Raw genomic sequence first — 25,207 nt, forward strand, 5'->3', positions numbered from 1 at the left:
AAGATCAGGTAGCCAGCATTTATCAGCTGTGACTACAAGCAACGTGGAAAGGGAGATACAAGGGAAATATTTCATTTGGACCTTATTAATAATGCGTTTCTCTCACAAATTCTATGCAGCGACAGTAAGGCTCTGTTCAAATATTACATTGTGCCAGAAGAGTGAAGGCTATTCTTGCTTCGCCTCTGAAATTATCCATTCTGTAAGAAGGATTGTGACGGATAAAGTACTTAACATCTTGAAAGGTTATCAGAGCTCTTTTGTTGTCTTTACAGTGAGACTAGACAGTGTTGAAGTATATGTTTCACGTGCACTAATGCCAGGCACCTGACATCGTCATTCAAAGAGCAAGGATTTACGATAATGTTAATGCTTGTGCAATGCTAGTGCTGGGGATGGAACAATGAGCAAAGTTAGCATCAGGTAATCCCAAGCTTAGCGGGGTACAGTACAGTTAGATGTAAAAGTAAAGCTCACTCTGCACAACCCAACAATAAGCCTTTCAAATAAAAACAGGAGGTGCTGAAAATGCTCAGCAGGTTAAGCAGCATCGGTGGAGAGAGAAACAGTGTTCATGGGTAAGGGCGGCACGGTGGCACAGTGGTTAGCACTGCTGCCTCACAGTTCCAGGGACCCGGGTTCAATTCCGGCCTCGGGTGGCTGTCTGTGTGGAGTTTGCATGTTCTCCCCGTGTGTGCGTGGGTTTCCTCCTACAGTCCAAAGATGAGCAGGTTAGGTGGATTGGCCGTGGTAATTTGTCCCTTAGTGTCCAAAATGGTTAGGTGGAGTTACTGGGTTATGGGGATGGGTTGGAATCGTGGGCTTAAGTCGGGTGATCTTTCCAAGGGCCGATGCAAACTTGAAAGGCCTCCTTCTGCACTGTAAATTCTATGGATTTTATGAATTCTCCGGTCGCTGCGCTTCACTTTTCCTGCCGACAACGCACCCCCGCCCGTGCATTCCCGGCGGTGTGGGGTGGTTACAATGAAATGAAAATGAAAATCGCTTATTGTCACGAGTAGGCTTCAATGAAGTTACTGTGAAAAGCCCCTAGTCGCCATATTCCGGCGCCTGTCCGGGGAGGCTGATACGGGAATCGAACCGTGCTGCTGGCCTGCTTGGTCTGCTTTAAAAGCCAGCGATTTAGCCCAGTGAGCTAAATCAGCCCCGGGAAATCCCATTGACAAGCGGCGGGATGATAGAATCCCGCTGCCATCGAACGGCGTGTCGCCGGGAAACATGTGGCTGGGGGATGGGAAAACCCCGCCCAACATTTCCGGTCAATGAGTTTTCATCTTGATGTGGAAACAGTAACAGATTGGAAGCAAATACAGAGAAAGGAAAGGGGGAACGGGGGAAAAGAAGACAAGGGAAGACCTGTTAATAGGGATGGATTTGGGAGCAATTGAAGAATCAAAAGAAGATGGTGCAAGGTGACAAGAGTTGTCATGGGACAAATAACGAAGCAAAAAATGTGTCGAGGTTCTGCAAATGGCAACAACACAACCATCACCAGTACCTGCCGCGTACAAAAAATACAGGAGCAGGTCTCTGAACCATCTGGACCAAAGCTCTGCCGACTACAGCAGTGTGATTTTTTTTCCCCCCCAGTTCAAAACACTAACTAATTTTAGGCCTGAGTGAAGCTGTCACCTAATGCAAATTAGAGTTAATTTTGTGCTGTGTTCCCATAATCCACCAAAAATCGGATTGAGACGGCCTAAAGCCACTGTCACGTAGCTGAATGTCAGTAGAGCTAACTATCGCATCAGTCTGGACTGGATTTGAACTCATCTCCAGGAGGCCTTTGGCAGCAGCGAGAGGTAGGAAGGAAAAGTGATTTTGGAAGAGACCTGCAGAGGTCAAGGGTCAGCCTCCGTTGGATTAGACGGAGCAGGGATCGAGAGATGACTTGAATTCGGAGCATTGACCAATAGCGTGAGCTTTGCTTGGCTGGAGAAATTCAGAGTGGGCAGATTGGAGCTGTTGCGGACTTTGAAACTGAGAATCTTCATAGAACATTTAATCCCTACAGGGCCATTCAGCCCATTGATTCTGCACTGTCCCTAACCTTGGCCCAATCCCCCATCCCTGTCACCATTGGACACTAAGGGCAATTTATCATGGCCAATCCACCTAACCTGCACATCTTTGGACTGTGGGGGGAAACTGGAGCACCCGGAGGAAACCCACACAGACACGGGGAGAAGATGCAAACTCCACACAGGCAGTCAGCTGAGGTCAGAATCAAACCCGGGTCTCTGAGGCAGCAATGCTAACCACTGTGCCACCATGCCGCGAAGTTGACTTGTCGAGTTTTTCTAGTGGCTAGGGTGATGGGTTGTAAGGAAGAGAACAGAGAGCAGGGCTTTGCAATGAGTAGAGACAGGGATGGCAGTAAGCAAAGAGTTTGCTCAGTCAGTGCTCGAGGTTTAGGATTCGGCAGTTGTGGTGCACACTCAGGGTACAAGTCAGCATTGCATTGAAGGTAGAGGAATATGGTTCTGATGACAAGCTCTCAGTGGAATGAAATATTAAACCAGCTCATGTAATTTTCAGTTGAGTAAACGTGCCAAACGTCACATGGAATTATTACTGACAACGATAATAATTTTGTCCCGTGTTGGATAAGACACATTAGACCAGGAAACAACTCTCTATTTTGGTAAACATTTTGGTTAACTATTGAAGAGTGTAATTATTTAACCACAAATAGTTTTCAGAACATAGAACATACACTGCAGAAGGAGGCCATTCGGCCCATCGAGTCTGCACCGACCCACTTAAGCCCTCACTTCCACCTGAGCCCCATCACCCAATAACCCCTCCTAACCCTTTTGGTCACTAAGGGCAATTTATCATGGCCAATCCACCTAACCTGCACGTCTTTGGACTGAGAGGGAAAACCGGAGCACCCGGAGGAAACCCATGCAGACACAGGGAGAACGTGCAGACTCCGCACAGACAGTGACCCAGCGGGGAATCGAACTTGGGACCCTGGCGTTGTGAAGCCACAGTGTTATCCACTTGTGGTACAGTGCTGGTGGCTCAGTAAAGAAAATAGCTATTTGTGAAAATCGTAAACTGTTAACAGGAGACATTGATTAGGGAAATAAGAGCTCTTTTGTTAAAATGGAGATGCTTTTGTTCTTGAACGAATCATTGCTGGTCTGCAAGCTAATGGCAACAAGAGAAGAACAAACTGCTTGTGTGTTAGGTTCGCCAGTGTTTGGAAAATATTGATAGTTTAACGTGAGCTCCAAGATTATTTCTTTCAAATTCTGTCCATTGTCACCGCTTCTTAATCTCAGATTCCCAACACTTATAGATTTTCTTTCAGTTGCAACTAAGTGATTATAGAACATAGAACAGTCATAGCTTCTGATGTGAATGCTGCTCCTTGCCTCAACTGTATAGATGTTAAGTTTCTTACGGACTGGGGTGGGGGGGCGGGGGGGGGGGGGGGGGGGGGGGGGGGGGGGGGACACACACACATCAGAATCAGGACCCTCTTCTGTGATCATCTCCTAGCCCAGCTATAGGGAATAAACAATACCTCAAAATCCAGCTAGGAGTACTGTAAGGATGTAAGGTCATAAGAAATATGATTAGGCTAGGTCTTCTGGGTCTTCAAGGCTGCTTTGCCATTCATAGTGCTAACCTTCTCCCTCTCTTATGTATCCTGCTTATTACAACGTCAAAAAAGTACAGATTTACCAAATATGATTTCCTGTTGATAAATCAGTGTAGACTCTGCTTAATCATATTCTAATTTTCACAGTACTCTGTAATCACCTGCCTAATAACACATTCCTCCCTATTAAGGATGTCAGGTTAATTGGTCTATTCCGTGTTTTCTCCACCTCTGCTTTGTTGAACAAAGATGTTACAGTTGCTACCTCCCAATCCAAGGGAACGGTTCCAAAATCTAGGCTATTCTGCAGGAATCAAACCAAGGCATCAACTATCCCTGTATCTACAGCTTTAAACCCTACGGATTTAAGCCATCAGGTTCAGGGGATTTGCCAACTAGTCAGATATTGAATGGAATTTTGGAAACGTCTGATTTCAATAATCATGCAAATCCATTGCTAATTTATTTAACATTGTATAAAAATATGCATGAATACTTAGCACACCAAAAATACACAAAGAACGTTAGGCTTAGAATTAGAATTCAGTTCACTAATTATTGGGAAAACTCATACAATATTAATCGCTTGTACTGAACTTCCTAAAGATAACCCATGTCTTAGCATCAAGTAGTTGACACTCAATTAGGTTTCACAACCTATTTTGAGTTTTAAATGATTTTCTTACACATTCTGTTGATGGCTGGGTGATAGAATCACCATCGTTCAGGCAGGTTTGATCCCCAGCAAAGGCAGAATTCACTAAAATTAGCTGGAGCAATGATATGGGTGCCACAATTAGCCAGGGCATGGCTTCACAGCGCCAGGGTCCCAGGTTTGATTCCCCGCTGGGTCACTGGCTGTGCGGAGTCTGCGCGTTCTCCCTGTGTCTGCGTGGGTTTCCCCGGGTGCTCCAGTTTCCTCCCACAGTCCAAAGACGTGCTGGTTAGGTGGATTGGCCATGATAAATTGCCCCTCAGTATCCAAAAAAAGGTTAGATGGGGTTATTGGGTTACCGGGGATAGGGTGGAAGTGAGGGCTTAAGTAGTCGGTGCAGACTCGATGGGCCGAATGGCCTCTTTCTGCACTATGTTCAATTTTATTAAGTGGAAAGTGGCAATCTACAGCAAACTTTAATGGAACTGCACATGTTGATGTAATTTACCAACAAGGTTGGGTTCAATAGTGATATCTTCTGGATTCAAAGGCTCCCATGGTGCATGGCCTTTGGATGAAAGGGCGACGATTAACTGGTGCGCAAGTAATCCAGTGAGTGACCCTCCGCTAGGCAACTCAACATCTGGAAAGGAAACTTGCACAGGTAAGGTGCCCCTTGGAGCCTTACGACATGACAGTATATTGCTGCAAGTGCTCTGTACTGTGCTCGTCCAACAGCCAGTTTCCAATCTGACTATCCTTGCACTCACAACCTGACGCGATCAATACGGATGAGGAATGTAAATGAATGAAGATGAGATTAATGGGTGATCGAGATTTAATTTTGGACAAGTTGATTTGCAAAGAATGGCTGATCGCCAGGCTGCACATTAAAGTATCCACGGTCAATTTCAGCTTGAGCGGGGCCGAGAGTGGTGGCAGTGGATTGGCTGCCGGTTGTACACCCAACTTGATTTTACTCTTTCTGAGGAAGTTAATGTTGAAAGATCCCCCTACAAATGTTAAGCCGCTGACAAAGCCAAGTATCAGGATATCAGCAGCAGATGGGGGCGGGAGCAGAATCATTCAAGATTAGTATTTAAGGGTGATGTTCAGGTACTTTGTAATCTTGACATTTAGAGTCATCCATTGGCTTTTAAAATATTTGTTGCAGAATTGTTATTTTGTGAAGTCAATCCACTGTCAGCTATAAGTTGACAGGGGAAGTTTCCATTATGAATGTGGAAATAGGAATATAAAAGAGAAAATATGCCAAGAAATGCTCCAAATATGAGATTATCTATTTGTTACTCGTTGATGTCCTGCAACATTGTAAGCAGGGGTCAAGAGAAATTGTAGTCTTTGAACGGATTGTGATTAGATGGCTGGAGATAATTGGCCAGGGTGCATGGACATAATTCAGCCCCAGTTCTAAAGTTATACATTCCATTCTTACTTTAATATTGGCACACAAATTATGTCCAGATTTAAAATGGAAATGTTAATGTAAACTTGTCACGCTGTATTTACACCCTCCCTCCAGCAATGGCGCTGTACCGCCTCTTTCTGTTTAGCTCCAGCTGCAGAATTTGTCGAACAGGCTGCATAAGAAGCTGAGGAACAAGAATCCGGGAATTGAATCCATCCCTCTTCTACTATTTACATTCTTATTTAATTCAACAGGAAAATTCTCAGGTAATAAAGGAATTAGAAGCCTATAAAATCGCTACACTTGAACGACAGCATGCGGATGTGATTAAAAGCTTATGGAATGATCCAGGAGTAAGGACATGCTATGAACGGCGTCGGGAGTACCAGTTGCTTGACTCTACAAATTAGTAAGTCTTTATTATCCTTTCATATGTTACCTCGTGCGCAGATCAATTAGAATGAACAATATAATAATCTTTAGTGTCACAAGTAGGCTTACATTAACACTGCAATTAAGTTACTGTGAAAAGCCCCTTGTCGCCACATTCCGCCACCTGTTCAGGTACACGGAGGGAGAATTCAGAATCATAGAATTTACAGTGCAGAAGGAGGCCATTTGGCCCATCGAGTCTGCACTGGTCCTTGGAAAGGGCTCCACCTAAACCCATACCTCCACCCTATCCCCACACCTCCACCCTATCCCCGTAACCCCACCCGCAATTTTTGGACACTATGGGCAATTTAGCATGGCCAATCCACCTTACCTGCACATCCTTGGACTGTGGGAAGAAACCGGAGCACCCGGAGGAAAGCCACGCAGACACGGGAGATCGTGCAGACTCCGCACAGTGACCCAAGCCGGGAATCAAACCTGGGATCCTGGCACTGTGAAGCCATAGTGCTAACCACTATGCTACCGTGCTGCCCCACAAGAATTGAGGAAAATAGGAAATTTGCTTCATGGTTTTGTTTGATTCAACTTCTCAATCCTGTCGTTCTCCAGATTAGAGTCCCTGATCTCGCCTTGTTATGAAGTGTGTTTGACAAATCCTAAATGGCTCCCACTGCATGGGCTAATCAGAAGTGGGTGCTACAGCACCAATATTGGAGGGAGGGTGCAATTACAACGTGACAAGTCCACACAATATCCTCCATTGGACATAATGTGCCAATATCAAATTAAGAATGGAATGTATAACTGTAAAATTGGAACTCATGCACTCTAGCCAATTACCTCCTGCCCTCTAACCATGATTCATTCAAAGATTACAATTACTTTTGAGTTGACTTATAATGCATGGTTTAAAAGGTCTTTCATTTTCAGATACAAGGACGTAGACATTTGCAGTGCACAAGGAGACCATTCAGTCCATTGGGTCCATGCCAGCTCATTATGAAGCAATCCAGTCAGTACCACGTCCCCGCTCAGTCACTAAATTCCTTCAAGTTTATTTCCTTTTTCCCATTGATTGCTTCTGCATCCATTTGCCTCGTGAGCAGTGAGCTCATTTTACCACATTGCACAAGATAAATTTCCCCTCACATTCTCCCTACATCTCTTGTCCAAAATCCTAAATCTGTGTCCCCTTAGTCCCTACACAATCAACTAAAATCTATCGACTTGTGCGTGAAATTTTCCTCCCTGAATCCTCTAAATGCCTTTAACTGAAGTAACAAGTGAGATTTTCCTGGTCACGACTGCCCCCTCCTGAGGCAGAAACAGAATAATGGAAAATTTGGAGTTGGCTACCCCAATATCCCATCCAGCCTTGATTCAGGCTGTTTTTGCTCCCTCAGGAACTATTAATCCCTCATTAATATATGAAATAGGGATCGAATGACACAGTTCAGGCCCTATCGAATGTTACTGTCAATCACTCAGTGCTGTTACTGCTGTGCCCTGACAAACTATGGGTGTGGCCTGTTAATGGGAATCCTACTGAAAGGATCATAAGCTTCAGTCACGTGAAGCTGGAGACAGATGGGGCGTTAAAATTTTCGACATTCCTTTAGGGATTTTTAAACATTAGAATTTCCTCAATTCCTTGCTGCTTTGCATACTCTGCATGTCGCCATAAGATCATAACACACAGGAGCAGAATTAAGCCATTCAGGCAATTGAGTCTGCTCCACCATTCAATCATGGCTGACGAGTTTCTCATCTCCATTGTTCTGCCTTCTCCCATAATCCCTGATCTGCTTATTAGTAAAGAACCTATCTAGCTCTGCCTTAAAGACACTCAGTGATTTGGCCTCCAAAGCCTTCTGTGGCAAAGATTCCAGAAAGTGTAGAAGATTTTAGCTGAGACGGGCAACATGGTCGGCACGGGCCTGGAGGGCTGTTCTGTGCTGTACTTTTCTTTGTTCTTTGTTCTATTCACCACCCTCTTGCTCCTCATCTCTGTTTTAAAGGATCGTCCCTTCAGTCTGAGGCTGTGCCCCTGGGTTTAGTTTCTCCTACCAGTGGAAACATCCTCTCCACATTCACTATCCAGGCCTCAGTATTCTTGAAAATGAAAATCGCTTTATTGTCACGAGTAGGCTTCAATGAAGTTACTGTGAAAAGCCCCTAGTTGCCACATTCCGGCGCCTGTCCGGGGAGGCTGGTACGGGAATTGAACCGTGCTGCTGGCCTGCTTGGTCTGCTTTAAAAGCCAGCGATTTAGCCCAGTGAGCTAAACCAGCCCCGTCTGTAAGTTTCAATGAGATCCTTCTAAACACATCAAGTACAGACCCAGAAGAGCTGACGGAGAGACTGACTGAGAGATCCAATGAGAGATTATGAGCTGAGTGGGTGATTGTCACTTGGAGGATCGACTGGTCACAGGGAGACCATGGGCTGCGGACAGATGGGGGTTGAACTGCTCAAAGGGATGAAAGAGAAGCATGTTCGCTCGGAACTCTGGGGATGGAGGGAAGCATTTCTAGTCCTCTTGGCCGACGAGCAGTATTAGAAAGGCAAATATCTGCTTGATCCAGCCCACCTCTTGTTCCTTTAGTTGCCAACTCCCAAACCCAGGGAAACCTAACACATGGAACCGAAGGGTTCTGCCAAAAAGATTTCTAGGTTCATTTGTGGTGTGATTTTGATGGAGTTTCCTGCCAGCGAGTTCCTCACCGCTATTCAATGGCACTTCATTCTTTTGGGCCCTGGGGAGTTTCTCACCAGTTTAGCCTACACATAGAATTTTTGTTTCAGAGCAGGGGAATGGGGTTGTTGTTTTGTTTGGGGGTGGGGGTGCTGACAAGGGTGTGGCTGTTGTTGCACAGTTGGGAAACGTGATGATGGTGGACATCCAAGGGTGGCCTGGAGGGTTGCGTGACACCGGCCTAGGGCTGGCCCGATATTGTTGATCGGCAGGGGAAGTGGGCGGTATGCCCTCCAACCAGGCTGGTTATGTGGAACATGAGGGGGCTGAATAGGCCGGTCAGTCACGTGTGAACACTTTGCTGTTCGTAGTATACATAAATGATTTGTAGGAAAATGTAACTGGTCTGATTAGTAAGTTTGCGGACAGCACAAAAGTTGGTGGAATTGAGGAGAGCGATGAGGACTGTCAGAGGATACAGCAGGATTTAGATTGTTTAGAGACTTGGGCAGTGAGATGGCAGATGGAGTTTAATCCGGACAAATGTGAGGTGATGAATTTTGGAAGGTCTAATACAGGTAGGAAATATACAGTGAATGGTAGAACCCTCGAGTATTAACAGTCAACGAGATCTTGGTGTACAGGTCCACAGGTCACTGAAAGGGGCAACACAGGTGGAGAAGGTAGTCAAGAAGGCATGCTTGCCTTCATTGGCCGGGACATTGAGTATAAAAATTGGCAAGTCATGTTGCAGCTGTATGGAGGTTGAGGGGTGACCTTATAGAGGTCTACAAAATTATGAGGGGCATAGACAGAGTGGATAATCAGAGACTTTTTCCCAGGGTACAGGGGTTAATTACTAGCGGGCATAGGTTTAAGGTGCGAGGGGCAAGGTTTAGAGGAGATATACGAGGTAAGAATTTTTACACAGAGGGTAGTGGGTGCCTGGAACTCGCTGCCGGAGGAGGTGGTGGAAGCAGGGACGATAGTGACATTTAAGCGGCATCTTGACAAATACATGAATAGGATGGGAATAGAGGGATACGGACCCCGGAAGTATAGAAGAGTTTAGTTTAGAAGGGCAGATTGGTCGGTGCAGGCTAGGAGGGCCGAAGGGCCTGTTCCTGTGCTGTACTTTTTCTTGTTCTTTGTTTGTTTGTATGTTTGTGCACCTGAGGAGTCTGAAGGCGGATGTAGCTTTTCTACAAGAGACTCATTTAAAGATTGGGGACCAGACGAGGTTGAGGAAAGGATGGGTAAGGTAGGTGTTCCACTCGGGACTGGACACGAAGACGAGGGGGGCGGCGGTGCTGGTGAATAAGCGGGCGGCGTTCGAGGTGGGGAACATTGTGGCAGATTCGGGGGTGGAGTGGGAAGCTGGAGGTCCTGGTAAACATTTGTGCCTCAAACTAGGATGATGTGGATTTTGAGGCGGGTCCTGGAGAAGATCCCTGACCTGGAATCGCACCCGTTGATCATGGTGGTGGTGGGATGGGGCGGGGGCGGGGGGGGGGGGGGGGGGGGGGGGGTGATTTTTAACATGGTCATTGAGCCAAGCTTGGACCAGTCGAGCCTGAAGTCAGTGAAGATGCCGTCAGCGGCGAGGTAGCTGAAGGGGTTTATGGAGCATATCCAGGGCGGGGTGTGTGCGTGTGTGTGTGGACCCATGGAGGTTTGGGAGGCCGAGGGTGAGGGAATTGCCTTATTTCTCCCGTGTACACTCCCGGATTGACAAGGTGTTGCTGGCGGGGGTGGGCGACTCGGAGTATTTGCCGATTTTGGTCTGTTATGGGTCAGGGTTTAGAGAACCCCAAAGTGTATCATGGAGTTCACCTGACCCACAACTTTTACTAGATTGTGGTATGGGGAGCACACGGCCCACTCTACAGGTGTGGTACAGCAGAAATGGAAAAGTATTTTTTTAAAGCAAAACAATGTTTATTCTATGAACTCAAGTTAACCTTTTTAAAACATAGTGAACATCTCAGCAGCCATCAATTGAAATACAACCCCCAAAGAATACAACACTAAGTAATCCTTAAGCTGTAATTTTAACATCCATAAGACTTTTAAAAAAACCTTTAAACAGGAGCACATCAGGTTAAAGTCACTACTGAGAGCGGTTATTAGTTTTAAATCACCAAAGAGTCGATTTACAGTCTTTAGATTACAGAGACTCGCACACCTTCTGCCTGTGACTGCAGCTATCCAGCTCTGAAAATGAAACTAAAACACACCCTGCAGCAAACAGCCTAAAGCGAAAGTAAAAAGCTGACAGACCGCCCAGCTCCACCCACATTCTGACATTACTGCAGCAGTAAACACCCATTTTTTTAAAGGTAGTCTCACTACAGATATTTATATACATACCCATTCCTTAAAGGTATTCTCACATGACAGGTCTCAGACCAAACACCGCACTGGACGAACGTGCGAGTGGGGGAGGGAGGGGCTTGGGTGCAGTGCCCGCAGTGGAGGCCGGATGTGGGGCTGTTGACAGATGAGGAGGTGCACCAGCGGGAGAAGGCTGCATTTGGGGGTACTTGGAGCTGAACGATAAGGGGGGGGGGGGGGGGGGGGGGGGGGGGGGGTGTGGGGGGGGGGGGGGGGGGGGGGAAGAGAGTCACGGCTACCACACTGTGGGAGGCACTCACCGCGGTGGTTCACGGAGAGTTCATTTCGATTTGGGCACATAGGGAAAAGGCAGAAGGGGCAGAGGTGGCAAAAGAGATGTTTGTGGGGGGGACATGAGGTATTGTGAGGCCCCGGGGGAGTTCCAGGATGAGGGCCAGGGAGCCATTATGCACTGACCCTGGCCACCCAGGGGTCTCCGATAGCCCAGGAGACCCCCGGGTGACTTTCCACCTCGTCCTCATTTGTGTGGAGCAGTGCTGAACGGCACCTGGCCACGGCCTCGCTGGGGGAGACTGGAGCAGTGCTGAATGGCACCTGGCCACGGCCTCGCTGGGGGAGACCAGTGGATTCCCGCGAGGCCAGTGGGTCCCGGATGAGCTTGCCGAAGTTAGTTTAAAACCAGGCGTTTGGTCACGCCCCTTGTGTTTCTGACATGGACACCTCGCGGGTCTTGGGTGCATCCTGTGAGGCATGAGACTTCTGGGAAGCCCACGATTGGGCTCTCCCAGCATTCACCGGCCGCACTCCGCTCGAGCGGGCGTGCAATGCGACCGGTGAATCGCACCCTAAATCTAATTGGCTGCTAAAGTATTCATGCAGCCTCATTAATGTATTTAAATAATGGCCCAGCCTCTGGAGAATAAGTTATTCCCACTCCTTCAATATGCCACTGTTAAGGCATATTCAAGACAGGCTAGTATTGGATTTCACACTCTGCCTCCTGATCATCCCCCACCAATTAGACCAATGTCCCCAACTGTATTGGTCCCAATACTGAAGGAGTTACTTACTTTCACACTGCCCTTTAAGAAATCTTGATTTTAATTTTTGAGGAATGCTTTCTTTAGAGGTATTATGCCTCCCTACTCTATGAGCTGCATGCATTGGGTGTCATGGTAGCACTGCTGCTTCACAGCGTCAGGGTCCCAGGTTCGATTCCAGGCTTGGGTCACTGTCTGTGCGGAGTCTGCACGCTCTCCCCGTGTCTGCGCGGGTTTTCCTCCGGGTGCTCCGGTTTCCTCCAAAACCCGAAAGACATACTGTTAGGTGAATTGGACGTTCTGAATTCTCCCTCAGTGTACCCGAACAGGCGGCGGAATGTGGTGACCAGGAGATTTTCACTGCAGTGTAATGTAAGCCTATTTGTGACACTAACACATGTGAGCTAAATCGCTGGCTTGTAATACAGAACAAGGCCAGCAGGGTGGATTCAATTCCCGTCCAGCCTCCCTGAACAGGCGCTGGAATGTGGCGACTGGGCGCTTTTCACAGTAACTTCATTGAAGCCTAGATTATTAGATTATTATTGAAGAAGAAATTGGAGCATGCCTGGCGTATAAATTTTGGGAAGGGCAAGTGGCTGTCAGCACTTGACACAACGTAGAGTTCTAAATGGCTTATGGAACGTTATGGTCAACTCCTGCTGCTATTCCCTGTGTTCTTATAGACACAGCGGGAAAGCGAGGGTGAATGTTTTTGCACAGCAAGCGGAAACAACCTGCAACTTGTGATTTTGTAACCTCTTCAACTCACTGTCCACAAGAGGTGTGAAAGTGGAGACAATCAATGATGGCAAAAAGAAATTGGATTCGACTTGAGGGAAATAAACTTGCTGGGCTAATGGCGATAAAAGTGGGAGGAAAGGATCGGATTGGCCTACAGTGAGCTGGCATGGATTGGATGGGCCAAAAATGACCACCTTCTGTGCTGTAAAAGGCTTGGACAGGTTTGCTGTGATTCCCTTGTTTGAACAATGGGTCCATTTTAATGCGTATCAATTCTCTAAGATGGAGGACACTGTGCTGCTGCATCTTTTAAATTCTGACTCACACTAGTCCATGTCTTTTGCAGTTACCTGACCGACATTGATCGTGTTGCAGCCAGTGATTATATCCCAACAGAACAAGATGTATTGAGGGTTCGAGTACCAACGACAGGCATTAATGAGTATTCATTTAAAATGAATCAAGTATCTTTAAGGTATGTGGAAACCATTTTGTGGGGATATATATTCCTGGCTCAATGATGTTAACAAAACAAACTCTTTAATGACCCTGATTTGTTTGTTAACAGGAGTGAAAAGGAAAATATATCCCCGAGCATCAATCTGGCCAATGTTTCAAGAGCTGGAAGCAAATTATTATTATGCAGCAAAGAAGTTATATTTTAAATCTAATTTTCCAGAGGGTGCACTGGTAACTCCCACAATAATTAAACTATACTTTGCAAGGAAGCTGGAAATTCAACCCAGAAATTGAACTTTTAACATTCATTATTTCCATTGATCTGGAGTTGTGTTCCCTCTTACTCTCCTTCCCATTCTTCCTCACTCGTTCGTTGCATTTTTGCTGTCTTATTTCTCTGCTTCCCACCTTGTCACCCTCTCTCTCTCTCACACACATACTGGGTGATGTACCATCAATTCGACTCGAGACACATTTAGGATCCGAACTGTGGCTTTAATCAGCTAGTTGTTAGCCCGGTGGTCGACTACAGAGAATGACCGACCGCCGGGAACTCTGGGTACTTATACCCCACCTCGGAGGCGGGGCCTACTTGCCTCTCGACCAATTGGAGAGCAGTCACATGACTAGTCCCAACCAATCGGACGAGAGGTACATGACCAGCCAGAGCCAATGGGAAGCCAGTGCTCTGCACCAATGGCAGTGCTCATATCCATACCACCACACTGGGCGCGATTCAGCAGACTTCAAACTAGTGGCTGCAATGCCGAGAAACATAGGAACTTAGGAATTAGGAGCAGAAGTAGGTAGTTCAGCCTGCTCTGCCATTCAATCAGATCATGGCTGATCTCTTCCTGGTCTCAAATCCACCTCCCTACCTGTTCCCCATATACCTTTGCCCCCTTTTTTCAAATCCGAAAACCTACTTGGATTTGCTGGAAAGTTACCGACACCGACTCTTGTAAGTTCTGACTGTGCTTCTGCATCTGCACGCGATCATCTTTTTCAGAAGCACAACATCTGTTCGGGCGACTGCTGTTCCTTTGGATCAGGCAGCCCACCGACTGTCCACTCCCTCAGGAATCCCTGCCTCCATCTGAGGTGCTGCAGCACGTGTGCGGTGCTCACCAGAGGGTGACCCAGGAGGCCTGATCACTAACATTAGCTAGCGAGGTAATAGTCTCCGCGCTGGTGGATGGTGCCGGCGGCAAAACGTCGGTGTCCCCCCGGACTGGTGCCCTTGGGCGCACGGAGGATCTGGCTGGGAGGCAGCGACTCCGGACAGCCCAGCCTCGTCTGATGGCGATTCTGCAAGATAAAAGACGTGGAGTGAGATCTTGAGAAGGACTGGTCTGTGGAAGACGGCTGACTCACTTGCTGTGGGGACATCTGCGTTGCATTAGGCTCCCACTTGTTAGTCACAGGCCAACCTCCATCGCTGCCACTGCCCTCCCCACGAGCTGCAGGGCCCTCTCCTCGGAAGGAGTGTGGACCGGAATACCTGGGATGCCCCTTCCATCTTCTGTCGCTCCCGACAATTATGGGCCGACGGACAGGAGTGATGCCAGGGGGACAGGAGTGATGACTCACCCAAGCTGCCCCAAGAAGGCCGTTCATCTTCTTCCTGCATTCCCGGTCCTCCAGCATATGCCAGCATATGGACAATCATGGATTCCCAGAATTGGGGGGGGGGGGGGGGGCAGGTCCTCATACAGGCACCTTCTTGGCTAGAATTAAAGTCTGGTGAGTGGACCGCTTGTAAGCAGCTCCAGCTTGTGAGGCTTTTTAACGCAATTCCCGGCTCTCGTGAATCAGACGCCAGCGGGATTGGGAATTGCTTGGGACACACGTGGCCAGTGTGCTGGCCCGTTTGCATGACCTGAATTTCAACTACATGGCGTTCCTAACAGGAACACAAATTCCCCGTGATTCACTTCCGGCGGGAGAACTTAATCGCACAAACGGAGAATCCTGCCCATATTTTGCATCTAGCAAAGGTGGTTCATTGCTGGAAATGAAAGGGTTAATGAGACTGAGAAGCTGGGGTCAAAGTCCACAAGTTCCTGCTCAATGGTTTTGCAGGATGGGGAACCAGAGCTGCCAGCCTGTGATTTTCCGATCTGTGCTTCCTGAATTTACCAGGAATGCCGTGTCAAGGAACCAGGCCTCCTGGCTGTACCCGGGCTCTGTAACCCACAGTTAAACCTACAAAAAAATTAACAATTGGATTTATTTAGCTGAATATTCGATAAGGTTCCACTCAATCTGACTGGAGCCACTTAATGGAATTTAAGGAGTATTAAATATAGAGAAATATATCTTGGTTTCTGTTCTTAAGAAAAGATCTATCAGCGTTTGATAGCAAACATTCTACAGATTCACATTTGATCCTGTTGTTTGTGCCTAACTTTTAAAGAGAATATTAACCTGCAAGTTTTTCTTTTAAGTTAAGGGTGATACCTGATACGCTGCGGCCAATTGATAGTCCTGCTGTGGCCAATTATTATTCCTGATTGAATCGTCTTTAACATTTCCCAATCCTTCTCCAATTGATAGATTAGTGGATGTTGGAGGGCAGAAGTCTGAGAGGAGAAAATGGATCCACTGCTTTCAGAATGTGGTGTCACTTATATTCCTGGCTTCTCTCAGCGAATATGATCAAGTCCTGGAAGAGAGCGAGAATGAGGTAAGATTGATGAGAATCCTATGAGATTGGGAGCTCCTTCTGCAAAGTCAACTGTTCTTAGATTTCCATTTCCGTATTGAAGTATTGGGAATTAACACTGTTTGTGGTTCTAGTTGCCATTGGCTGAACTTTTGTTGTAATCCAGCCAACTAGATGTTAAATTGCAGCAAACAATACCAAACACACTATCCTTGTGTGTGTCAAATTAAAGTATTGTCAATTGATGACTATCTTAGAATTACTACTGCTTTGTAATTTATTGGCTTCCGTGCACATGGTCCTGCTAAAATGTATGCTGTTTCTGGTTATGAGCTGAGGAATATGATTTTATTTACCATGAGATTCTTATATTCACATGCTAATAAAATTGAAGTGCATATAGAATCAGAGTGGTTAGCACTGTTGCTTCACAACTCCAGGAACTCGGGTTCAATTCCCAGCTTGGGTCACTGTCTGTGCAGAGTCTGCACGTTCTCCCCGTGTCTTCGTGTGTTTCCTCCTGGTGCTCCGGTTTCCTCCCACAAGTCCTGAAAGACATGCTTATTATGCAAATTGGACATTCTGAATTCTTCCTCCGTGTGCCCGAACAGGCGCCAGAATGTGGCGACTAGGGGCTTTTCACAGTAACTTCATTGCAGTGTTAATGTAAGGCAACTTGTGACACTAATAAAAATTATTATGAATCTGAGAAAAGTTACAGCACAGGAGGCGGCCATTCGGCCCATCTTGTCTATGCCAGCCTGAGGACAGCCCTTTTTAATCCCACCTTCCTGCACCCAGTCCATAGCCTTGCATCTTAAAGCATATAGGGGCATATATTACAGCTGCAATAATTCTCGGTAGTTTGTCAACATCCAGGACATACCTCCTCCATCACTGGTACATCGCGGCCAGTGTGCGCAATCCACATAAAGCTGCAGCTATAACCCAAGGCTTACAGTGCCTCCTAACCCCGCGACCTGCAACCCATACAAGAACAAGGCAGCTAGTTCACGAGAACTCCATCACATCCAAGTTACAGGCTGCCTGATATTCAGGGAGATATTAAATCCCTCCCAATTAAAGTATATTCCTGACAGGAAGAGGAATTGTAAAAGGCAGAAGAACGTTCCATGGCCAAACAAGGAAGTCAAGGAAGACATAAAGGCAAAAATTGGGGCATACCATACTGCAGAAGCTAGTGGCAAGCTGGAGGATTGGGAGAACTTCAAGGTTCAGCAAAAAGCTACTGAAAATAAAATCAAAAGAGCTAAGGTGAATAACAAAAGGAAACTAGCAGAAATCATGCGCTGGTACCAAAACCTTCTATAAGTATATGAAGAGGAAGAGAATAGCTGAAGTTAATGGTGACCCTTCAGAGATTGATACTGATGAGGTAATCATGGGGAATACAGAGATGGCGGAGGCACTGAAGCAATATTTTGCCTCTGCTTTCACAGTAGAAGGTAATAAAACATTTCCAATAACTGCAGTTAAACGAAGAGGAGCTTTGCGCAATAACCATCACTTATCACTGGACGTAAACGAGGGCTGGTTTAGCTCAGTGGGCTAGACAGCTGGTTTGTGATGCAGAACAAGGCCAGCAGCGCGGGTTCAATTCCCGTACCGGCTGAGAATTCTGAATTCTCCCTCAGTGTACCCGATCAGGCGCCGGAATGTGGCGACGAGGGGATTTTCACACGAACTTCATTGCAGTGTTAATGTAAGCCTACTTGTGACACTAATAAAGATTATTTTTTTATTTATTTAATTTAATTTTAAACCAGAGACCCAGAGTAATGCTCTTGGGACCCAGGTTCAAATCCCGCCACTGCAGGTGGTAAAATGTGAATTCAATAATTGTCTGGAATTAAAAGTCTAATGATGACCATGAAACCATTGTCGCTTGTCGTAAAAACTCATCTGGTTCATTAGTGTCCTTTAGGGAAGGATATCTGCCGTCCTTACCTGGTCTGGCCTAAACGTGACTCCAGACCCACAGCAGTGTGGTTGACTCTTAACGGCGCCTCAAGGGCAATTAGGGATGGGCAATAAATGCTGGCAATGCCCATATCCCATGAACAAATTTTTTAAAAAGGGAGACTGTAATGGGATTATAGGGAGACGTGTCTCTGGGGCCTGATGGCCTGCACCTTAGGGTATTAAGGGAGGTGGCATCAGAGATAGTGGGTGCATTGGTTATGATATTTCAGAATTTCCTGGATTCTGGAAGGGTCCCGGTGGATTGGAAACACGCTAATGTGATGTCCCTATTCAGAAAGGCAAAAAGTAAGAAACTTTAGGCTGGGGATCAGGGGTTATGGAGAGAAGGCAGGAGAATGGGGATGAGAAACATATCAGCAATGGTTGAATGGTGGCGCCGACTCGGTCGTCCGAGTGGCCTAATTCTGCTCCTATGTCTTATGACCGGTTAGCTTGACCTCTGTGGGGAAGTTGCTGGAATCAATCATCAAGGAGGAGATGACTGAACCTTTGAAAAGACCATTGTCAGCATGGTTTTATGAAGGGTAAGGGTCAATCCACCATTGTCAGCATGGTTTTATGAAGGGTAAGGGTCGATCCACCATTGTCAGCATGGTTTTATGAAGGGCAAGTCATGCTTCACAAACTTGCTCGAGTTCTTTGAGGACGAAACCAGCAAGGTGGATAATGGGGAACCTGTGGATGTGGTATATCCAGACTTTCAGAAGGTGTTTGACAAGGTGCTGCATAAAAGACTGATCGAGGTGTTAAGATCGCAGGGGTTTGGGGGTAGAATGTTAGATTGGATTGAGATTTGGCTGACTGACAGAAAGCAGAGGGTCAGGATAAATAATAGTAAAATAGGTGGGGAAGTATGCAGAGGAGGGGAAATAAAGATTTTACAGATGGACATAGATAGTCTATGAAACTGGGCTAAACTTTGGCCGATGGAGTTTAATATAGATAAGTGTGAGGTTATCTATTTTGGCTGAAAAAATAGAAAGGCAAATTATCTAAATGGAAATCAGATTCAAGATGAGTCTGGGAGAGGGATCTGGGTGTCTTTGTTCATGAATCGCAGAAAATCAGTATTCAGGTACTGCAGGCAACCGAAAAGACAAATGGAATGTTAACATTTATTGCAAAAGGATTGGAGCATAAAAGTAAAGAAGTATTTTTGCAATTGTATAGGGTGTTGTATCGTGCCAAGATTTGGTCTCCTTATTTGAGGAAGGATGTGGTGGCAGTTCGTAAGAGGTTCACCAGATTGATTCCGGGGTTGAAAGGGTTGACAGATGAGGAGAGATTAAAGATTTTGGGCTTATGCTCGCTGGAGTTTAGAAGAATAAGAGGGCATCTGATCGAGGTGTATAAAATGCTAAGAGAGATTGATAAAGTAAACGTAGACCAAATGTTCCCCCTTGTGGGGCAATCTAGAATGAGAGCTCACAGATATAGGTTGAGGCGCGCTAGATTTAAAACTGAGATGAGGAGGAACTACTTCTCGCTGAGGGTGATGAATTTGTGGAACAGCTGCCCCATAGTGTGGTGGAATCTGAGTTATTAAATGGTTTTAAGAAAGAGATAGGTATATTTCTGATTTTAAAAAACAGGTTAAAGGGATATGCTGAACAGGCAGAGAGGTAGATTTGAGAGATCAGCCATGATCTGATTTCAATGGCAGAGCATGCTCAAGGGGCTGAATTGCCTACTTCTGCTTCTAATTCCGATGTTCCTATGCCTAACTTTCAACAGGTCTGGCAGCATCTCTGGAGCGAGAAGGGAGCTAACATTTCGAGTCCGGGTGGCTCTTTGTCAAAGCCTGTCGGGTTTGATCCTGACTTCTTTCTTACCCTGCCCGATAGCAAAACCATGGCATAAGCTGTGGTCTAGCGACCCTCAAATAATCGAGCTTGCTGCCTGACGATTAACTTGGATTGAGAACTGGAGGCTGGAGAGAAACAATACAAGGAGTGGATGGACTGAGCAATGCCTCCAGAGGCTGGAGGGTGTAACTACAGTAGAGCAGGTTCACGTGGACACAGTGTCTATTCTGAATGTGGGCATGGCAATCGAAAATAGAGGAAAAAACTGCAAGTACTCAGATGTAAGATTTTTAAATATAGAGCAGGTGATATTGATGCATTTTCTGACAGTCAGACAGCGATATATGAAATGGAAACTGTCATCACATTAAAACTTCTTGAAATTTAATGCAACATATATGATGTTGACAGGATAAATGAAAGCTGAATAAATAAACGTGGAAAGATAATTCAAGATTTTCAGAATTTAAGTTTGAAAGAATTCCCAATAATGAAACGCTCTGTGTCCTTTGTTGTAGAATCGAATGAGGGAAAGTCTGAGCCTCTTTTATTTCATTTTGAAATCTGAATATTTTGAGACCTCACCCATTATTCTTTTCTTGAATAAAATGGACATTTTGGAGGAGAAGATTCTCAAATCACATTTGGTGGACTATTTTCCTGAATTTCACGGTAAGGGGAAAACGCATCTCTTCGACCTCGCTCTTTCTTCCTTTCCTTGTCTGGGTCTTCATTGCTTAATTGCTTCTCTCAAGTCCATATTTGTGCTTATCGAGGTGAGGGTGAAAGATGTTAGTTTGTTTCAGGAACTCAATGTCAGCAAACAGTCTCAGGTCAGGCAAACGACAGTTGAATACAAATTAAAGGTTCCTCTTACGGTGCCTCAACAATGTGTCGCAATGTCTTAAATCTTAAATTTATCGCCTCATTTTCTGAATGTTATAAATAAGAACAGCCAATGAAAATTTGGGGCAGATTAATTTCCTGGGCTCAGGTGTGAAAATAATGGCTTGGCTTTATAATATCTGCTTGATGTGCACCAATATATTGGATCACAGGAGTTGACTTGTGTTGTTTTTCCTCTGCCAGTTCATGTACTTTGTGACAAAAGTAGGTTCCCCCCCCCCCCCCCCCCCCCCCCCAAAGACGGAGTCCATAAGACTTGGAATAAAAACAGAAAATGCTGGATAAACTCAGCAGGTCTCGCAGTGTCTGTGGAGACAGAAACACAATTAACGGTTCAAGTCTGAGAGAGCTCTGTCGAAGAGTCATACAGACTCTTCAAAGCTCTCCAAACCATCTGAGTTTTCCCAGCATTTTATGTTTCTATTTCAGATTTCCAACCTTCCACAGTATTTTGATTTTATTTTAGTCCCGAAGACATGCCTGTTCACTGGGTTTCCGGACACCTGCCAAATTTCATGGGATCCATAAATGTGCTGTTCCCGGCTTTTGGGACCAAATGGCCTAATCCCGTTCTTATATGTCTGAGTAGAAGCAACATGCTTATGGGGATGGATGTCAGGGATAAATGGTTGATCGCTCTTGAGAACGGCAATATATCAAAGGAGGAAGTGTTGAGTATCCTAAATTGCATTAAGGTAGACAAGTTCCTGGGGCTGGATGGGATCTATCCCAGGTTACTGCAGGAGGCAAGGGGAGAAATAGCTGGGGCCTTAACTGATATCTTCACATCCACTTTGACCACAGGTGAGGTGCCAGAGGACTGGAGAATAGCCAATGTTATTCCCTTGTTTAAGAAAGGAAGCAGGAATAATCCAACAAATTATAGACCGGTGAGCCTGACATCAGTGGTGGGGAAGCTTTTGGAAAAGATACTGAGGGACAGGATATATGCACATTTGGAGAATAAAAATGGACTAGTTAGTGACAGGCAGCATGGTTTTGGGAAATTGATGTGGATGTAGTTTATATGGACTTTAGTAAGGTCCCAAATGTCAAACTGGTCCAAAAACTTAAATCACATAGGATTCGGAGTGGGTTGGTTAGATGGATACAGAACTGGTTTGGTTATAGAAGACAGAGAGTAGAGGTGGAAGGGTATTTTCAAAATGGAGATCTGTAGCTAGTGGTGTTCCACATGGAGTAGTGCTGGAACCTCTGTTGTTCGTTGCATATATAAATGATTTGAGGGAAATATGGGTGGTCTGATTAGAAAGTTTGCGGTTGACACGAAGATTGGCAGAGTTGCTGATAGTGCTGAGGATTCCAGAGGACAGAACAGGATATAGATAGATTGGAAACTTGGGCACAGAAATGGCAGATGAAATTTAATCCGAACAAATGCAAGGTGATGCATTTTGGAGGATCAAATCTAGGTATGAATTATACTGTAAATGGCAAATCATTAGGAACATTAACATACAAAGGGATCTGGGGGTGCAGGTCCACAGTTACTTAAAAATGACAACACAGATGGCCAAGGAAATTAAAAAGGCACATGGCTTGTTTGCTTGCCTTCATCAGCCAGGGCATTGAGTACAGAAGTTGGGAAATCATGTTGCAGCTGTATAAATCCTTGGTTAGGCCGCATTTGGAGTATTGCGTGCAGTTCTGGTCACCACATTATCAAAAGGACGTGGAAGCTTCGGAGAGAGTGTAAAGATGGTCCAGCAGGATGTTGCCTGGTCTCGAGGGTGTTGGCTATGAGGAGAGGTTGAATAAACTAGGATTGTTTTTACAGGAAAGACGGAGGCTGAGGGGAGACCGGATAGAGATCTACAAAATTTCACATGGGATGTCAAACCGAGAGTCTGTCTGCTTGCTTGTGTGGATGCAAAAGAGCCCATGTCCCTATATCGAAAGAGAGCAGAGGGACTACTCCTGTTGCCCTGACCATTATTTACCCCTCAATCAAGAATGCACAAGAATCATTATCTGGTTGCCACGGTTTGCTGAGCGAATATTGGCTGCAGTGTTTCACTTTAGGGACCACAATTCAAAAGTATTTTGTTGGCTGTAAAGTGCTTGGAGATGTCCCGTGGCCATGAAAAGTTATATAAACGCAAATCTTTCTTTCCCTTCAGGCGCTAAAAGAAATGCTGAGGAGGCCACGAACTTTATCCTAAAGATGTACAAGGGGCAAATTAAAGACGGGAGAGATGTTTACTGTCACACCACCTGTGCCACGGACACAGATAATATCCGCAAAGTCTACGCGGACATCAAGAATGCAGTCTTCTTGAAGATCCTTCGAAACCTGGATTTATTGTAGAAAGACAGGAGGAAATTCCAGCAAACAATGTACTCGAGTGTTGTACCCTTAGCAAAGGTGGTGGCTTTAACCTCCCTAATCGACATCCCTCAGAAACATAAAATTCCTTAAAAACTACATGGACACATCTATCAATGACAGGGGTTTCTGCAGTCTCTCCGCTGTTGCGTCACAGTTTTGAAAAATACTCATCACCAAAATCAAATGTTTCTGGGAATATTCCCTTGATAATATGGACCAGTTCCCTGGAAATGCCGGGAATCAGCAAAGCCTTAACAGAAGATCAACCAGGGAGGGATGGTCAAATGATGAATTAACTATATTAAAGTTACAGGTTTTCTAAAAGTTGTTTCATTACTTTACATATTCAGGAAAAGTCATTTGCAGAGTTTCTGACTGATCCCAGATTCAGAGGTAAACTGAAAATAATTATGGGGGAGCCCATTAACCCAATACACGGGAGCGACAGGAACATGGTTCGCCAGGAGCAGGGAATGTCATTTCCAGTGTGCAAGTAGAGAGCCTGTGCTTTTTATGGCTTTTTTTGCTCGTCACCTGTTGTATCTTCAGCTAAGTTCTCAAACAGCGAGTGAAGTGAACATCTTCCTTTGTGAAGAACTGAAGTGACATCCAACATGGTTGCAATTGGTACGAACTGAATAGTGAGGTGTTGTAGTGTCAGTGTTTCGAAAGATGTCAAGACTGGTTCCTGGACCAGTGAACGGAAGTGAAGCCAGCTCTTGGCAGTTTAAAATCTTCAGCGAGCCTCGTTTTCCCTCCTCCTGCTCAGCCCCGTCAGCTCACGCACTTCAGTTTGTGGCTGCTTTAGAATAATAGACTTTTCTTCATCATCGATGGTCCACCTCTGCCGCCTGCTCCTGGGACTGTCGACTCCTTATCGAGCTCTGCTTCTATAGGCACGGACTGCCTCATCCCGGTTGTTCATTTGTCAACCTTGTCCGTCAACGTTCACAGATTATTCAACTGCAGGGGCATCGCAAGCCTCTCATATTGTCCACACAGTTGTACCTCCAGGAGGGAACTCGGTGGACAATGATTCGGAGCAGGAAACAGTTCAGATCTTGATACCCTCAGCACAAGGATGCTGAAAATTAGACGGTTATTAAATCAGTAGCCAATCTGCAATGCCAGTTTTTGGCGTGGGTGGCAATTTGTAAATTTACCCAGTCTCCCAACTGCTTGTGATGATACAATTTGACCGCAGTGTGCCGTAGAGAATTTTCAAAATTATTTTTTAAAATCCCTGGCTTATTAACTTTACTGAAGGCGCTATATAAATGCAAGTTGTTGCTATTAACCAATAGAGGAATACGGTAAAGGAACTTAACATAAAGTGATTTAGAATAAAGCGACAATTTAAAATATTGATGATGCTGTCTCCCTCGTCATCTTGTATCGCCTAGCAAGTCACCTCTCCACATTCACCTGCTAAAAGTGTACCCAATTGGTTCTTGCGTTGTTATTTGTTAAAACTTTTAAGTTATTAATTTTAAAAACTTTCATAACAGATTGAGGAAAATCTCAGGATGGCAGATCATGCATTTCCTGTGACACAGGCTCAGCATTGGGACAGCGAGGATTGGGAACCAGCCAGTTATTGGCTGTCCCCTAACTCTTATCCATAGGAGTGGCTCCTTTAACTGGATCTGCACCATCCACAATCAAACAGTCCATCTTGTAGTGGAACAGAAAAAGTTTGGTGCATGGAAATATTTGATAGAGTACAATGCTGTAATGTCAGGGCAATGTGCATAATAACCTGTGCATTACACAAATATGGTTAAACACCATTGTGAAATTTGCTTTTGTATATATTTTGTGCACCGTCTTCATGTATTAAAATGCATTTTGTGTGCAATTCCAGAATTGCGTCTTTCAAAAATTCTATTGTCAGTGAAGCACTGATTTTTTTTTAGACCATATGCTAATTGAAGACCAGGATTATTTCATTTGAATAAAATTAATAATTCTATGATACATTTAAGAGTACCCACATTAAGAAAAACATGGTTTGGTACGTCACAAATATTTTAACATATTATTCCCGTACCGGCCTCCTCAAACAGGCGC

General features: G+C 45.4%; 1 protein-coding gene across 1 annotated transcript in view; it reads left to right on the forward strand.

Moving 5' to 3' along the window:
* The window catches only part of LOC119953547 (guanine nucleotide-binding protein subunit alpha-14-like), a 39,850-nt gene extending 14,939 nt beyond the window's left edge, over window positions 1-24,911 (forward strand). The window contains exons 3-7 of the mRNA XM_038777925.1: window positions 5,973-6,127; window positions 13,295-13,423; window positions 15,964-16,093; window positions 20,400-20,553; window positions 22,929-24,911. Of these exons, the coding sequence (XP_038633853.1) occupies window positions 5,973-6,127; window positions 13,295-13,423; window positions 15,964-16,093; window positions 20,400-20,553; window positions 22,929-23,116 (756 nt within the window). The 3' untranslated portion in view covers window positions 23,117-24,911. The remainder of the gene's footprint in view (window positions 1-5,972; window positions 6,128-13,294; window positions 13,424-15,963; window positions 16,094-20,399; window positions 20,554-22,928) is intronic.
* Window positions 24,912-25,207: the final 296 nt, after the last annotated feature.

Source organism: Scyliorhinus canicula, chromosome 18, assembly GCF_902713615.1.
Source record: "Scyliorhinus canicula chromosome 18, sScyCan1.1, whole genome shotgun sequence".
NCBI lineage: Eukaryota > Metazoa > Chordata > Chondrichthyes > Carcharhiniformes > Scyliorhinidae > Scyliorhinus > Scyliorhinus canicula.